Source organism: Oreochromis aureus, linkage group 7 (assembly GCF_013358895.1).
Source record: "Oreochromis aureus strain Israel breed Guangdong linkage group 7, ZZ_aureus, whole genome shotgun sequence".
In the NCBI taxonomy this organism is placed as follows: domain Eukaryota; kingdom Metazoa; phylum Chordata; class Actinopteri; order Cichliformes; family Cichlidae; genus Oreochromis; species Oreochromis aureus.
Genome location: NC_052948.1, coordinates 55741662 through 55759655, shown reverse-complemented (window position 1 = coordinate 55759655; position 17994 = coordinate 55741662). Strand labels below are relative to the sequence as shown.

The 17994-nt window shown below is 37.3% G+C and overlaps 1 protein-coding gene across 10 annotated transcripts in view; it reads left to right on the top strand.

Annotated features, from left to right (window-relative positions):
- The window catches only part of LOC116319160 (ras-specific guanine nucleotide-releasing factor RalGPS1), a 99296-nt gene that overhangs the window by 67523 nt on the left and 13779 nt on the right, over positions 1-17994 (top strand). For all 10 annotated transcript variants that reach the window (XM_039614687.1, XM_039614688.1, XM_039614689.1 and 7 more), the window contains 3 exons: positions 3846-3983; positions 6528-6621; positions 13144-13211. In XM_039614687.1, the coding sequence (XP_039470621.1) occupies positions 3846-3983; positions 6528-6621; positions 13144-13211 (300 nt within the window). The remainder of the gene's footprint in view (positions 1-3845; positions 3984-6527; positions 6622-13143; positions 13212-17994) is intronic.

Below are 17994 nucleotides of genomic sequence, written 5' to 3'. Positions count from 1 at the left end.
TAATTATTTTTAAAGCTTTTATATGCCTTTAATGCTCTTGCTGCAGCATTTTGGATCATCAGGCATTTTGGGAGTTTTTTAGGACGTTTTAGGATAATAATAAATTACAGTAGTCAAGCCTAGAAGTAATAAATGCATGTTTTTCAGCATCACTCTGTAGCAGGATGTTTTTTATTTTTAGAGATATTGTGCAAATGGAAGAAAGCAGTCCTACATATTTGTTTAATATGTACATTGAAGGACATAACATGGTCAAATACAACTCAAAGATCTAGATTTTAAAGTTTATAATGCAGCCACCCTTAGTAATAAGATCCTTAAAATGAGTTCTACAAACAACAGTTTTAGTGCTATTTCATATTTCTATCCCAGATATCCAATAAATGTTTGTCACAATGCACAATAATTGTTATAATAACCATTTACAAATCTATATGTGCAAGTTTCTCTTGATGCTCTTCAGAATACCAGTTTTTATCCATGTAGTAGGCATTATGTAATTATTAATGTAATTATTTTTTCCATAGATTCCATTTCTTTTGGCATTCGTATAGCATGTGTATTAGTGTGTCTCTACTCTTGTCACACCCCAGCACATATCTGATTCCCTCAGTTTTAATTTTGCTATGTTACGGGGAGTCCAGTACCTCTTATGAATGATACTATATGTCATTTATCTTGTCTGGACTGTCTTACACCAACAATTTCTCTCTATGTCTCCATAGCTATCACCCCTTGTAGGTTCACTTCCCGAGCTCTCTTGAGACCTGCAAATTTTTGCAGATGATGTTGTCTCATTGTACTATAAAACCTAGATGTCCTGACTTTAGCATTCCAATTACTCTGAAATAGTTCCTGTACCATTGTGTGAGATATTGGCAGGCCTTTTCTCCATCCTGACATTATGCAGCTTCTTAATCAAAGATATTTCTAAAAAAAATTTCTTTCGGGGAATTTGTACTTAGACATTATTTCTTCCCCTGCTTCTGAGATAAAAGCCGGTATAAGGAGAGCTTCGACAAGTTCTTTTTTAACCCCATCCTGGAGTCTGACTTTCTACTATATAACTTTTGGATATCTCATTAACATAAAAGGCATAGTGGTACCAACTGACTCTTGGCAAGCCAAGACCCCCATCCTCTCTAATAACCTTTTAATATTGTTCTGTTCAAATAAGGTCTTTCTCTTGTCCATAGAAAGGTATTCACAGCCTTACTGTACCTTTTAAATAGCAGAGTAAGGAACCTCAAAGGCAACAAATATGTAATAAAATTAACCTGTGGAAATATCATTAAATAAATAAACTCAAATTTTATTTGTCACATATACAGTATAACATGTAGTGGCTGAGCTGCAGACAGGCTGCAGATGTAGCCGCGCTATTGCAGGGCTTGGTTTTTTAGCATGGGGGGTCTAGCCAGGACTGGATACCGGGTGGGAATTGAACTAGCAACTCCCACTCCAAAGGTGTGCAGTCTTACCACTACTCTAGCTGCAGTATTCTTATGATGTAAATTGGCCCAACTTTGTAATGTGCTCACAGTTTTCTGAATAGGTGGCAGGTTTTCTTTCTTCATGTCTTTTAAACCAGTGCTAAGTTTGATGCCTAATTATACAAGATCTGAAGGAAACTATTTAAACTCACAAATCTTCCTAATATTTGACGACCAGGGGTCTGCAACCTTTTACACCCAAAGAGCCATTTGGATCCCGTTTCCACGCAAAAGAAAACACTGGGAGCCGCAAATGCTTTTTGACATCTAAAATGAAGATAACACTGTATATATTGTTTTTTATCTTTATGCTTTGTGTGAACAACTAAGGTGTGCTGCTTATGAAATCCATGAAGTGCTACAGAGAAAATTAAATTATATTTATGTAATCAACACATTTTGAACTCTTAAAGAAATATAACAAAAGGAAAGACACCAACCTGAACTAAAATGATCCATGTAGCAAACAAAAACTGTTGTCAGCCGCCACCCTTATATCGCCTTTGGGCTGTTGGAGCCTTGACCTGACTCTTAAAAAATAATTGGAAAAAAGCACTATGCTGCTGAAAAATGAAAAATAGATATTTGCAAAATTCTGCCTAAATATGTATTTTACCTGGTTAATGCGCGCGCGCGGGCGTGGTTTGCAGCGCCGCTGCAGGGGAGGCGGACGCACCTGAGCGACACCCGCAATCACGCCTCACTGCCTTTACGTCTGCGCTATCTGTGCTGTTGTGTTGTTGGTGGTGTATGTCGGGCTGTGAGCTGAAAAGCTACAGCCGGCTGTATGCGTACAGCAACCATGTGTGAAAAGTGCTCAATAAAGAGATACTCAAAAGCATGCTTATGGAAACATCGTCGGGTCTGCCGTGATTTGTTTACAATGGGACTTCTGCTCCTGAACCTCTGCGCACAGAGTCCGCAAATCGGGGCTATACGAAGTCAGTTTATGCAGGACTGTAAGCTGTCATCTGTCAGGCGTGAACGGTGTTTGTCTTTAACATAGTTCACGGTGGAGAACAGCTGCTGACATAATGTGGATCCTAAGATCCATAATTGGCCTTGTGTACACAAAATAATAACTGAAAGGGAAACAGAAAGGTATCTACATGGGGTAAATTTCCAACCACTTGGCATGCTCTATGGATGTAACCTTAATACAGTCTTTGAACTCAGTTTTTATCAGCTACAGAAGGAAGTGTTAGCTAAATAACTGAACATTTGAAAAGGTAATGTGTTTGATATTTTCACCATAATCGCTTGACCAAAAAGCATCTCACTGTTTAATAATGTATACTTTATTGATCCCCGTGGGGAAATTCCTCTCTGCATTTAACCCATTCACTCAGTGAAGCAGTTTACAAAGCAATATCCACTGTTTACAGAGCAGTATCTTTATACAGTTTCCCTCTATTAGTCCCTGGTCTGCAGAATACATATTGTGTATTATACAAACACAAAGCTGCACAAATATTGCAGGCACTTTAACACAGCACCAGTTTTTCTTGGATGAAGGTTGTACCAGCGCTTCTTGTTCTTGTTCTTCTGAAGATAGTTGTTTGTGACTTTCACTGGATGTCTGGAGACATGAATTTAGGTCAGACACCTTCTTGATCATATTATGTGGATATAAAGTTAAATATAAAGTGCAGAAAATGTTCTACATTATTATAGAAGTAGTTATTTTTCAAAAGTACACTTTGTAGTTTCTGTTCATGCTCAGGGTATGTTTCCACCCCGCTATTTTGTAACACTTGAGATATTAAAACAAATTGCTGGAAAGTTGGTGACTCAGCAGCTGTTTTCCAGATCATTTGTCACAGAGCTGATGTGCTTATTTAAATTGCTTTTACTACACTTTTTCTTAAATTTTAGTAATTATATCATTCTCCTGAGGTTTGCATCTACCAAAATCCCCCAAGTTCATACCCGAAATCAACAAAATAATTCATGTATTCTAGTTGTACAGAAAAATAATATGTCCACATCCTTTATAAATGAGTAAAAACATTGCAGTGACCAATAAAAGCCTAATGGCCATTTTCACTAGAAGCTGTAGTGAACAAGATTAACAGTGTTTATCAGTGTTTCCATACAACACATTTGTGTTAATGACTTCCAGGGGAAATCTTCTGGCAGCTCCTCTAGCTCTCACAATATCTCTCGCTGACATCATGAGACATTGTGAGAAAGACTAAAAAGAACCAAATACAGAAAACACTGATGCTTCCACACATTAAAGCTTTCATTGAAGTAATAAGTTCTTCTGTTGAAATCACTGGGTATGCTTTCAAACACATCATTATTCCTGTTGTTAGAAGAGTTTGACTAGCTTTTTTGTGCCTTTTACAGGGATCTACCTGTTGGACATTATCTACATTGACTCGGCTTATCCTGCATCAGACAGCATCATAGAAACAGAGCAGAGGACAAATCAGATGAACAATCTTCTGAGAGTTATTTCAGACCTGCAGATGTCATGTAACTATGGTAAGACACAATTACATCATCCAGTAGGAACAGCATAGTGTCTGTTTCCTTATCATCTATATATTGATGATCTTCTGACATAAGAGTTGTGGTTGTACAGTACTGTGAAAATGTAATTCCTTTCCTTAATAAAAAAAATAGCATTTAGTTTAAAAACAGCAGTTTGTATTTACAAAGCTTAAGTTTGTTTAATATTTTTTTTAAATTGTTTGATCTGAAACATGTGACAAATATGAAAAAAACCCCAACATTTTTCACAGCCCTGTATGTCATAAATCTTTAATATGGATAAAGCCAAAATATTTATATGTGTTCATAATAACCCAAGTAGATCACCACTGCAGGATGCTAAAGAAATATGGTCTTTTTAGCTTTTACATGTAAGTTTGGGTTTTTGTATAAAGTTCTAATGGCTTGGCTCTGCCTTAGTTACCCGAGCCTTTATTGCTCTGCTTTGCTTAAGTTACTTTCACTGACGAGTTCAGGAAAATTTTCAAGTGTCAGCCAGTCAAATTAAGTTTATTCAAGTCCTTAATTGTTTTGGCTAGCATGTGGTGTTTCCAGTGTGCTTTGTGTGGGGAGCTGCTGAGTAATAAAAATGTTTAAGATACCTGCATGAAATGTTGCCCCAGACGGAGGGGCGAGTAAGGGTGAATTTCTGCAATAAATATAAATCCTCTATTACTATTCTAAAGCCTTTCAAATGCTTTATTGAAAAAATCTGGAAATCTTAATTAGTTTAAATATGTTTACCTTTCACTATCTGTGACTAAAAGTGACTAAAAGTTAGAATAAGTCAAATTGTAACTCTAAGCAGGGGAATCATGGAATAAATGAGTGATTCATGTAAAGCTTTTGTTTCAGGGAAGTCACTTTTGTGTTTTATCATTTCTGTTCCCGAAAATAAGCTTGGCTTGCTGTACCTACATTTTAATGTTATTTTTAAAATGTCATTGCAAAAAATGGGCTACACTATAATTCGCTCAGCTACTAGGGGTAATTAACTACTGTGTAATAAAATGTAATTACAAGTAATTCATTTGAAATCATGAGTATCTTTACAGGAAAGAAGACAGACATTGTACTGTAAACAATTTTAAGCAGAGTAATTAATTTTAAGTATAAAAACAGACACTCAAATTTTACAAATTTGCCTTTATTGGATAATAACAGTGAAGAGGACAGGAAGCAGGGAGAGTGAGAGGCGAAGACATGCAGCAAAGGGACACGGGTCAGACTCAAACCCCAGCTGCTGCTCTTTGGCCATGTTGCATGTGGTCACCTGCTCACACACTGTGCTAAACCGGCGAAGTTTAACAAACATGATGAAAAATTATATTTAAAAATTATTATATTAATACATATAATTCAGATAATTTAAAAATAAATTGACAAAATAAGTTCCTAGTCTGCTATAGATGGTAAATCAGTGGGTGATTCTGTAATTGCTTTGCCGCCATCCTTGTGCTTTATTGAGTGTTAGCATTATATAAAATACTGTTGTCCAAATAAAAAATGTACTTCTATGTTTTGCTGTGCATTTACACAGGTGTAAATGCAAGTCCAAGATAACATTGCTATGTCAAGGAGATGAAGAAAGTATACAGGACTACCAGGAGTTGAGGTGCAAGGCCAAGATAGTGGTGGCAAAAGGAAAGGAAAAGGCTTATAATTAGTTGCATGCATAGCTAGACGCTAAGGAAGGATAACCTACATGGAATGTAGACAATTGGTTAGAAAGACAGATTAAGCTCGAAAGAGTGTGCAGCAGATTACTGTGATGAAAGATAGAAATGTAAATGTACTGACACGTGTAGCTTATGTTGAGAAGGTGGAAGTGTGAGGTGTGAGTAGCAGTATGGCTTCATGCTGTGATGTTTGTTTTGATACTGTTGAGCAGTATAGTGAAGATCAAAAGAAACTGCACTGTGTATTTGTGGATCTAGAGAAAGGCTGGTGCAGTACATGTATGAGGACTGCCAGACAGTGGTAAGGTGTGCAGTAGGAGTCATTGATGGAAACAAGGTGGATTGCATTAAGGATCAGCTGTAAGCCCCTTCTTGTTTGCAGTAGTGGTGAACGGGTTGGCAGATAAGGTCAGACAGGAGTCTCTACTGATTATGATATTTACAGACGGTATTGTTATCTAAAGTGAGAAGAGGGAGCAGATGGATGGTAGAGAGCCTAGAGAGGTGAAAGTATAAGAGAAGAGAAAAAAAAGACAGATTACACGTGGGTGGATGAGAGGCAAAAAGGTATAACAGTATGACTGAAAAAGTTATATAGTTTATAGTTTTACTACCGTTTATGTTCAGTACTGCCATGTTGGATTGTTAACTCTCCTCTGAGTTTCTGAGTGGGAAAGGGGGCTTTCCATAAACATTTTCTGACTGGGAACTTTGAATTTCTGACCTCCAACTTACTCGGGACTGTTCCAAAAGTTAGAGAGCTAAGGCTTAAAATGGTTTGGATGGTGCAGAAGAGAAGTTAATTTTCTACCAAGAGTTGTGTTGAAGGTAATGTGGTTTTTCTTTTTTCCATTAGATCACTTGGTGACCCTGCCGCATGTTCAGAAGTATCTGTTGTCAGTTCGCTACATAGAGGAACTCCAGAAGTTTGTAGAGGACGATAACTTCAAGTAAGTGTTTTCAATGTGAATGGCATGGGATTGTGAAATTAATTATCTGACATTTGTTTGATATCAGTCGATTATGGCAGGCACATAGAAGCATGGATGTAAGTCTAAAATTGAAGATGGTCAATACACAGGAAGCAAAATGGAAAGGATCTTTTCAATAGGGTGTCCTTTCATCCAGCAGACATTAATGGCTTTATCTGACAGAGTCTAGGTTGCTCTGCTTGTTACTTGGTTTCTTAGAGTCACTTTTTAAATCACAATTTTTCAAGTTGGACATAAATGATGTGTCATATAAACTTTAAATATGAAATGAAATATGATATCATTTGGGACGATAGAGCCAACACAGTAAATCTTTCAAGCACTATCACAAAGCACTGTGCAACAGAAAAGAGTTAAAAAAAAAAGAAAATGAGAAGCCAATTATTAGCCAATAAAAATATACAATAAAATAAACAGGTAAGTAAAAAATGAAATCATCAACAAAAAAGTTTTTTAAGCAAAGATTTTTTTAACTAATTTTAAAAATGAGTACACAGAATCAGCTAAATGTAGCTGTAGTGGTAGACTGTACCACTGTCCTGGTACCACAGACTGAAAGGCTCTTTCCCTTATAGTCTTTAGTTGTGGATGAGGAACAACTAACAAAAAGTCAGAGCTTAGGAATGTAGATGGCAAGTATCTGTTTATTTTGTAAGAAACTCTGATAAATAATCTGGAGTCTGGTTGTTTAGTATTTTTAAACTAATCCTAAAATCTATAGGGAGCCAATGTAAAAAGCATAAAATGAGAGTGATGTGAACTTGTGTTAATAGTCTGGCCATTACCTTTTGTATAGCTTGGAGATGTGAAAGACATGATTTGTTCAAGCCAGTAAACAGGCCATTACAGTAATATAAGTGTGATGACACAAATTCATTGACAGTTTGCTTGAGTTCGGCTGAGGAGACCATATGTCACAATTAGGAAATATTCCTTAAAGGAAAGAAACAGGTTTTACATGTTAACTGACTTCTACATTTTTTTCTAATAATTTGCTAACAAATGGCAATTTTGAAATAGGCCAAAATTACCATATAGAGCTGGCATCAAGATTAGATTTGCTGTAGTAAAGATGTTACCTTGGTATGTTTAAAGTAGATTGAATGCAGCCTTGCCTCAGTTAGCTGTTAATAATAGCAATGATGAACCAATCCTGGTGAGAGTCCAGATAGCACTGATGGAGGTAATATCTCTAAGGAGCATCTAGCCTATTACTGTAGTTAAGCTATTAAGTGTAATTAGAGAAAAAGAAGTAAATGTCTTAGGACAACAAGGACCATCTTAATATGTGTGACTCTTTTCTTTGTCAGAGAGACAGACACTGGTGAATGATCACCAGTGTTGGGTAAGTTACTTTAAATTAGTAACTTAGTTACATTACTAGTTACTTCTCTAAAAAAGTAACTCAGTTACTTCAAGTTACTCGTTACTTTCAAAGTAACTAGTTACTAGGGAAAGTAACTTTGGTTTTACTCAGAATTCTCTTGTTAATGTGTTGCTTCCGTAACTGGATACCCAGCAAGTTTGCCAGTCTTCTAGCTTGCTTACTTGCCACAAGTGCACTGTGCCACCTACCAACAGAAAGGAAAAAATAATGTGCACATTTCCACGAGAGAAATCCCACGCCTGGACCATCGTTGACCGCCGCCATGATTCTAGCCTACTTTTTACATCCAACACAAAAACTGCAGTCGTGGTGCTTTTGATTGTACTCAGAACTTGGAAATTCTGCCTTCTGAATAGGAAGATGTAGGTAACACCAGACTGCAGATGAGCTGCATACAGAGCTGGACTGGGACAAAAAAATCATCCCGGGCATTTTGACTAGAGACCAGCCCGCCATTATAGGAAAAATCATAAAGACTTTGAATGAAAATAAACGCTGTTGTGACAGTGATGTACACTGTTCTGATGGTATATATGTATCAATCTATCAATTGTTTGTTGCAAGACTCAGATAATTATTTTTTTTTAAAGCGAGACATTTTAAATGAGAATAATAAAGAAAACTATTTCTTTGTGCCCCCCTTTCCCTGTTAATGCCCTACCTGCCCCCCTGGCAACACTTTGCTAGACCCACCCCTGCACAGTTACCAGCTGTCAGCTACTTAGAAAAGGATCCTGGTGTTATTTGTCTCTCAGAAACAGTTCATAACTTCCCTTCAACTCATTCATGTCACCTAAAAGGTAAACCTGTTTCTACATCACCTGTTCAGCTCTGATGATTCAGTAAGAACATCTCCTGGTTTCATCTGCATGTTTCCCTCTCACCAGATAACCAAACCGATATCATGACCAGCAGCTTTACAGCTGTGGCTCCAGCAAACATCAGCTGATACTAGAAATTAATATTAAATCAATTCTAACAACAGCTGATCAAGCTTAAACGTGCTGCTGTTGTTTAACGCGACATCCGCTGGTTTCCTCTTTCTGGCGCAAAGTGGGCGATAAATAAACAAGAGAGAAAAGCCGATCAGCTGATCATTGATCAGTTTCGTGATTGAAGTAGAAACGGGAGAGGAGAGAATGAGAGAAGAGGCAGCTGTGCAGCTTCAGCTTTGTGTCTTTTTCATTGTAGCTGAAGTCCGGGACAAACTGTGTTCCTTTTCACCTCAGTACGAAACGCGTAATATTTTCTCTGAATACCAGACGATTCTGTTTTTTACGGGACGGTTGGCAACTCTAATAATTAACCGTATGAACAAAATAAAGTTCAACATCAGTAACATAGCACCCACACAGCTGTATAGAAACTCCGTCATGCTAGCTAGCACGCATGACGAAAATGTCAGCATACCGAAAATAAACTCCACCTAAACTTGGTTTATATCTGACCCAGACAGACTGCAGGTCATAACTTCTTACCTGAAGTTCAGTTCACCTGACACGCGGACCGGCGGCCGCTTCGGGTCTCTCCTCTTGCCTCCCTTTTCCTTCATCCACCTGCTGGCTTCCACCACTTGCTAATGTTATTGAATCTGTGGAAGCTCCGCGATATCCACCACACGACGTAACGAGTAACGAGCCTATCTAAATCCCAGTAACGAGTAACGCGTTCCTGGTTTTGGCATAATAACTAGTTACCGTGCTCGTTACCACAATAATAACGTAGTTACTGTAACGCGTTACTTAATAACGCGTTAGTCCCAACACTGATGATCACTGATAGTGATAGGATGAATCTGAGTGTCTTTAATATAAAAGTGGCCTAAGTGAGAATGTGAGTGGTGTCCTAGTGAAAAGATAGCGCAGTCCCTGTAGGGACATATGAATGCAGAGCATCGCAAAGACCATAATAATTCATTGTTTAAGAATGTCTGTAGCCTGCAGTTCCTTTGAGCTAGTCCTGTACTGAGCCTATAATTTTCTGGATTAAATGACTGGTTGAAGTCTCCCCCTATTATGAGTGTGGTGTGAGAGTGACCAGAAAGTGAAGTGAAGAAAGCATGAAAAAATCATACACATTTGGTCCACATTACATACGTCAATACATACGTCCATATTTTGAATAGATAAATTAACTACTGAAAGTCTATCTTATGGATTCTTTTTAATGTTTCTGATGGTTGCTGCTAAGTGCCTTGAGACGGCTGTTGTTGTGACAGCAACAACGCTATATGAATAAAATTGAATGGTGACGTTTATCAATAAATTTATAAGTTTATCTTAATGAATATGGCTACAACTCTTTGTTCTGAGTTTTAGCAGGCTGTGCATGTGTGAGAGAACTATAGAGAGGTGAGTGTGTCAAGGTGGAAGGAATCTTGAAGAAAGAAGGCTATGTGACAATTCTGAAAGAAAATCTCAAGTATTCGCAGCAAAACTGGGTCTGGGTTGACAACCCAACATGACAACCTAAAACATGTGTCGCTCCTGGTAAAGTCCTAACTGTATCACCAAAGTAAATGTTATTGACTGGTGTGCACAAAACCTTGACTTCAGTCCCATTGGAAATCTGTCGGGTGAACAGAAGACCAAGGTCCAGAGATTCACCAAAGAAGAACAAGCTGGGATTGCTTGGGAGACATAAACTCTCAAGATGTTCATGATGGAAACAAATTCACCTGGGTGAGATTTCCTGAACAAGTACTGAGACACCCCAAACAACCCTGTGTAGGATGAGCTTGCACGTACAGAAGATGCATCTTATTCAGTAAAGTTGACTCATAGGTCATAAACGGTTATTTAGTGGCAAACTGGGCAGGAACACATGACATGTCTTTTCTTGGCTCTCAAAAAAGTTAATAAATATAAAGCCTCCGTAAAACATTTGGTAATCGTTGTGTTGTAAAGGTTTGCTGCTAGTAGTTGTAGAGAGACACAGTGAAAGATACAGTGATTCACCAGTCATTTCTTTGTTATGCTAGGAAATTGTTCAGTAGGTGCACTGATTACCGGAAACATGTGAACATGCATTTAAATGCAGCATATAATGCAAAAACAGTTTGTATATTTTTCATGAACTTTAAAGTCAGTATTTGGTATTGCCACTTTTATTGTTCAAAACAGCTTTAACTCTGTTAGGCAATCTTTTTTGTAATTTCTTTAAGTAGTCTTCAGGGATAGTTGTCCGGGCTTTTGAATTACATTCCAAACCTCTTCTTTGGATGTTGGCTGCTCTCTATCATCTCTATCAAGATGATAGAGAATGGAACTGTTTCAATAATACTAAGGTCCAATCTCTGAGGAGGCTAATCTAAGGCTGATTGTGTCCTCTTTCCCTACATCTTAGCATGGCGTTTTATGGCATGAATTAAAGTTTTAATCCGTATTTCCAAAGAAATTACAGTACTGCATAGTATTGTATACTGCATATTAAATCCAGAAGTCCCAAAAGGCAGATCAAAATAAGACTTGTCTAAAAAGAAACTTTCAGTTACTGGCAGACAAAGACAAGACTTCACCCTATTGGGGATTACAAGGCTTGTATTTTTTAGTACAGGGACAAGATCTCCAGCATTACTGTCTAAAATCATGAAAGGGCCTCCACCGTGTTTTGCAAAAGGCTATAGAGACACACTCTCTTCCAAGGATTTCAGGGTTGGCTAATTTGAAATGCCTCAGCAGTTTCTCCCCATTTCCCTTCCTTAAGTTTGGGTTCTTGACAGCCGCCCGTCCACTTAGACCATATCTGATGAGGCTTCTGGGACCGGGCCACGTGCATCTCTCAGGTCCTTTTTCAGACACTGTTCATTTGCTATAGATATTTTTTAAAATACTTCTTCTTTTGTCATTTACTTGTTCCGTTTCTTCATGTCTGTTTTTAAGGGCACACCACAACATATGCCAAGATATGCATGTTATATATATCTTCAAGTATTTGGCTAACGGCTCTTTGGGAATCACCCTGTAGGAGAAAAATACTGTTTTATTCCATTTCAATTTAATATGCTGTTATTTATATAGCACCTAATCACAACAGCAGTCCCCTCAAGGCACTTTATGTTGTACAGTAGAGACACAGAAAGCCCCAACAATCAAATGACCCCCTTTGAGCAAGTACTTAGAGACAGTGAAAAGGAATAACGCCCTTTTAACAGGAAGAAACCTCTGGCAGATCAAGGCTCAGGGAGGGGCAACCAACTGCTGTAACTGATTGAAGGGTCATGGGAGGAAGACAGAACTAAAGATTAATCCAGCAGCAAAGTCCCAAAAGGCAGATCAAAATAAGACTGGTCTAAAAAGAAACTTTCAGTTACTGGCAGACAAAGACAAGACTTCAACCTTTTGGACATTACAAGGCTTGTGTTTTCCATTAAAAAGACATGAATAATAACTAATGATTAAATACTGAGTTGTCTATAAACACACAGTGAGTGAAAAACTTGAGTGAACAAGAAACAGTGCATCATGGGACGCCCCCAGCAGTCTAGGCCTATAGCAGCATAAATAAGGGAGGATTCAGGGTCACCAGATCCAATCTTAACTATATACTTTATCAAAAAAGCAGTCCTACATATTTGTTTAATATGCACAGGACATATCCTGGTCAAAACTAGTCCATGACTCCTCACAACATTACTGATGACCAAGGTAATGCTACCAGAGTAAGTATGTGTTTAGACTATGTTAAAAAATGATGAGTGGCAGCAGTAACTCTATCTTTCCTCATTTTTACATTTAAGAAAATGTTGTTTAATGCTGTCTATCTCAGCCCCAATAAAACTGCATACACTGTAAGAAATTTATGGTGATGTGGCAAACAGAGACCAAAGAAAGTGATTGATATTTTGCGAGTATTGCGGGCGACGTAGCTGCTTGACCTAAGACTTGAGATATAAAAGAAAGTGTGAGTGAGACGGCTTCTATGTAGAAGTAACACAATGTTAATTAAAAATTTTCTTCCTCAGCAGATGATGTGGCATCACCTTACTCAGTTGCGTAATGTTTAGTTTGTTTAGTAAGATCTGAAACTACCTTTTAACTGACAAACACAACAGCACTGAGCTCTTTTATCTAATGGAAGCATTTGTGTTACAGGCTCTCTCTAAAGATTGAACCTGGCAACAGTTCCCCTCGCATTGCTTCTTCTAAAGAAGACCTGGCAGGTAAGTCACACATGGTTGAACTGCACTGATAAAAAGCCCTGCAGATATCCTCCACTTCCACCAAGTCGTACTCAAAACAAAAATTATTAGCTTTTTCTGTCAAGTACTGCAAGGCAAAGTTATTATAGTTAACTGAAACTAAACTAAAAAGTAAAACTAGATGTGAAAAATCATTTTAGTTAACTGAAATAAAAATAAAAACTAGACTTAAAAAAAACTTTAAAGTAACTGAACTGATTTTTGTGGAGGAAATTTGCTTTGCTTTTAGTATCTATTAGTTTGATTTTAAAAAAAGAATTACAACTTGCCTGATGACTCATTGATAGACACATTTATTGTGTGGTTTTTTTGTAATACCTTTACTAATTTTCCAAGCCCTCCATGCAGTAATAAATTTAAAAGATATAACTGTGAAACTAATGAAAACTAAAGTAAAACTAAACATTTTAGAACAATAAAAACTCAACTGAAATAAGAAAATCCAAAAACCCAAAATGGAAAAAGGAAATAAAAATAAAACCTAATTAGAAAATACAAAACTATAATAACTCTGCTGCATGTTCATGACCTTAGAGTTTTCATAAAAAGTATATGTAAAGTACACTATGTGAAGTGCCCTGATGACAGTTGTTTTGATTTGGTGCTATGTAAATTTACCTGGGCTCTGATAACTGAATTGAAATGAACACTAGCATTTAGCATCAGTATGAACATTTACTTTGCACCAAAAAAGAAAAAAAAATATGGTGTATTAAAAAGAATAATCAGAGATAAACACAACTGTTCCTGTGGTGAAACAGATCACGCACACACACAGGCACACACATATACTTTTCTTTAGCCCTGTAGTTCCCACAGGTACTCCTACTGTTCATATTTTCACTATTTCAGTAACCAAGTGAAAACTATCAGTAGCTAACAACATGAACAAAGAAGCCATCCTCTTTCTGTTTCCGTTGTAAATTTAACCTTCATTTTTTACAGTACCTTGTACCTGGTGGTTTAGACTCTAATGGTGTATTAGTTTATAGTCATTACATGCGGGTGTAACCAACATTTACTTCATAATGTCACATGCTGTGCTTTGGTGCACTGCGCTGATAGAAACATTTACCATGTGAGTGGAAGAGACAGAACAGTTTAAGTTCTGTCTCTTACTACTTCTTTAAACTTAAGTAATGATGTTCATTTATTAGTGTAGCATGATGAAGACTACATTCAGGGTTATTTTCTACCCATCTCTACCAGGAAGTAATGTCAGCATCATACAGCCAGACTCACTTCTCTGTATTCTTATGGTTTGGGAATATGGTGATGAGCCAGCGCCAGGTTTTTAAAAATCTAGTGTCATGGTTTTATAATGAATCTGAAGATTTTATAGGACCACCTTGTGTCTTCCTTTCATATTTTAGTTTCCCTTCCGGTAAGAGCTCTGTAATACCTAAATTTCTCATCCGTGTGATAATAAAGGTTTATTCTATTCTATTCTATTCTATTCTATTTGACTTGGCAAGGAATAGTTATTGTCTTGCAGAGGTGGCAAAAGTATAGACATTCTTTACTTAAGTATAAGTACACATAGTTGTGTTAAAAAACATCTAATTTAAAAATAAGAAAATTACATTAAGGCTGTGCACAGTTTGTATGTTTGATACTTTTTATCTTTAGTGCTAGCTAGAAGCTTATAACTTGTGGATAGCTGCACTAATAATGCAGTTCAGGGTCATTCTGCTCGCAATAAACTCTGAGTATACTGCTGCAAATGATACATAAGTTTTTAACTTGTTTAATCTCTTTGTATATGATAAGTCCCAGTAACAGACACACCAATAGGATTGTCTTTTATATGTTATTGTTCCCTAAAATTTGGGCTCAATCAGATTGATGAATTGAAGGCAAGTAGTGAAATAAACATTTTCCTCAGATGTCTTAATGTAACAAGCCTGTTATTAAAATGTAAAGAGTAAAAAGTAGAGATATTTGTGTAAAAATGTAGAGAGTAAAAGTAAAAAGTTGTCAGAAAAGTAAATATTCAATTTAAGTACAGATACCTAAAAAAAATTGTATGTTATTTCCCACCCGTTGCCTTGAAAACACTATATGATACTCTCTTTCACATTGTAGATAGTGACTAGTAGCATCCTCATGTACTAATCTGTTTAGCTAGCTAGCTTGATTGAAATACAAACAAACAAACAATAAAACACACACAAATGTAATGAAATTCAATTATTAAACATAAACTAAACTGCCAAACACACATATGAACTTCAGTGGGATCCCATATGGTTTTGTGGCCGACACCATATTAAAGCATACATAGCCTTTAACATGTTGTCGGCCCACTGTTTGCAGCAATAACAACAGCTTCAACTCATGTTGGAATGCTTTTCATAAGGTTTAGGAATGTCTTTATAGAATTTTTTTATGATTCTTCTGGAAGTGCAGGTCAGACAATGCTGGTGAATGAGAAGGCCTGGATTTATATCATCCCAAAGGTGTTCTATCAGATTGAAGGAAAGACTCCAATCCAGTTTTTCCACACCAAACTCACTCATACTCATCTTGATGGACCTTCTGCACTGGTGCACAGTCATGTTGAAATAGTAAGCCACCACCATCCAACCTGTTCCCACAAAGTTGGGAGAATGAAATGATTCAAAACGTCTTGGTATGGCAAAACATTAAGAGTTCTTTCACTGGAACTAAGGGGCTGAGCCCAACAGCTGAAATGCAGCCGCACACCATAATCCGCCCTTCACCAAACTTTACACATGGCACACATACCGTTCTCCTGGTAACCACTAAAACAAAACTCATCAGTCAAATTGCCGGACAGAGAAGCGTCTCTACTACTCGAGTGGTGAGTTGTGGTGTGCTTTATACCACTGTATCCAACACTTAGCATTGCATTGGTGATGCAGCTGCTTAGTCGTGGAAAAACATTCCATGAAGCTCTCTATGCAGTGTTCCCGAGCTAATCTGAAGGCCACATTAAGTTTGATTAGATGATAAACTTTGTTTATAATAATTATTTAAAATTTCTTTCTCACATTTTTGTAAGTAGCTGGGAGGTAAATTTTAAGCAGAATGCATGATTTTTTTTCTTGCCATCATTCTGGTAGAGGTTGATCTTGGTGGTTTGCACCTTGCAGTGAACGCTCTGTATTCACTTTCATGTAGTCTTCTGGTAGACTTGGATATATACTTTAAGTATTTCACACATTTAATCCACGGTCCATTTAGAATCACCAATTAACCTAACATGTCTCTTTGGACAAATTTGTGTGTATAGGCGTTTTTCTTTCAAGGCGGCTCCACAGGGTAGGGGTTTGCATGTCTACTTAACAAGTAAAGGATCTTTGTTTGATCCCTAGCAAAGACACAGATACCTTTAAGTTGCAAAGCAGATAACTTTGCAACTTAAAGATGCAAAGTTATCTGCTTTAGAGCAATGTGTTTTCATTTAATAAATGCTTTGATGAGGCAAAACATTCTAATCAACCTCATATAAAGTGAATAGCACTAATTATTTTGTGACAGAGTCAAAAGCATGAGAAACTAAGGCTCTTTTGCTTTTTATTTCATTTTTATTTATCAGGAACCATGCACAGTGGCACTCATCTCATATGCAAAAACATACTTTGTATCAGATTTAACTACTAGTTCATTTTAATATGCAAATTCTGGGCAGGTGAATATAATGAAAATAAATCTCCAAGTAAACACGTTGGATTTAAGAGAAGATAAGATAAGATAACCTTTATTAGTCCCACGCGTGGGAAATTTGTTAATGATGGTGCAAAGCTCATGTGGCAATTCTTTTTGGTATCCAAGACTGCTTTTTTGTTGAGCCTTCATTGAAGCGTAAGTGCTTCATTCTCACAACAACATTCTCAGAAACACTCCCACTCCAATTAATATATGGGGCATCTCAGGGCTCAGTATCTTTCCCAAAGATACTTTGACATGTAGAGTGGAGGAGCTGGGGACTAAGGCATCTGGGCATACTCCTGAACCACAATGCTCTGCTCTCATCCAGCTGGCTAGTAGATAAGAGCAACTAGAACATGAAATTTAATTGTGCAGTGGAGTGTGTAACATAGCAGCAACCTTTTTGTTAAAGCAGTTTTAGATTAGGCACCAGTGGAAAAGATGTTCTAGATATCCATATTTTGGATGTGTGGTTTCAGTTTAAAAAAAAAAAAACTAATGTAGAGGTGAACACAATGTTTTGGCTAACTAAGGGATTACCTGATTTACTGTCAGCAGGCTGTCTCATACTGTAAGTGCATGATAGCAGCTAATGGTACTCTCCTCTTGTTGCTTTGATGAAGATTTGCAGTTACATAACATGGCAGAAAAGGGGTGTTCTGGCTGTGTCCACTGTCTTGTTGGCTCAGTCAGTATAAACAAGTCTCATGCACTTCACACAATGCCAAACAGAAGAATTTGGTTTGCTCACTCTCTCTGTGTAAGAGGAGGTGAGGTGGGCTGAACTGATCACTTTCACCATCACTGTGTCTGACAAGGTGAAACCGTTCTAATGTTGCTGCTCTGTGTGACGTTAGCACCATTACAATTTTCCATTCTCATTTTAATAATTGTCCTTGTAAGCCTGTGACTGAACTCTTCGTGGCAGAGACTCCTCACTGTGGTTAATTTCATCCAATCTGTTTTGTAATGTCTGAGCAGCAGATCAAAAAGCTAAATAAGCCTGCATGTGTGCTTGTCACACAATCACTGGGAATGACTGTTCAAAGAACTGTTGTGAGGTAATAGC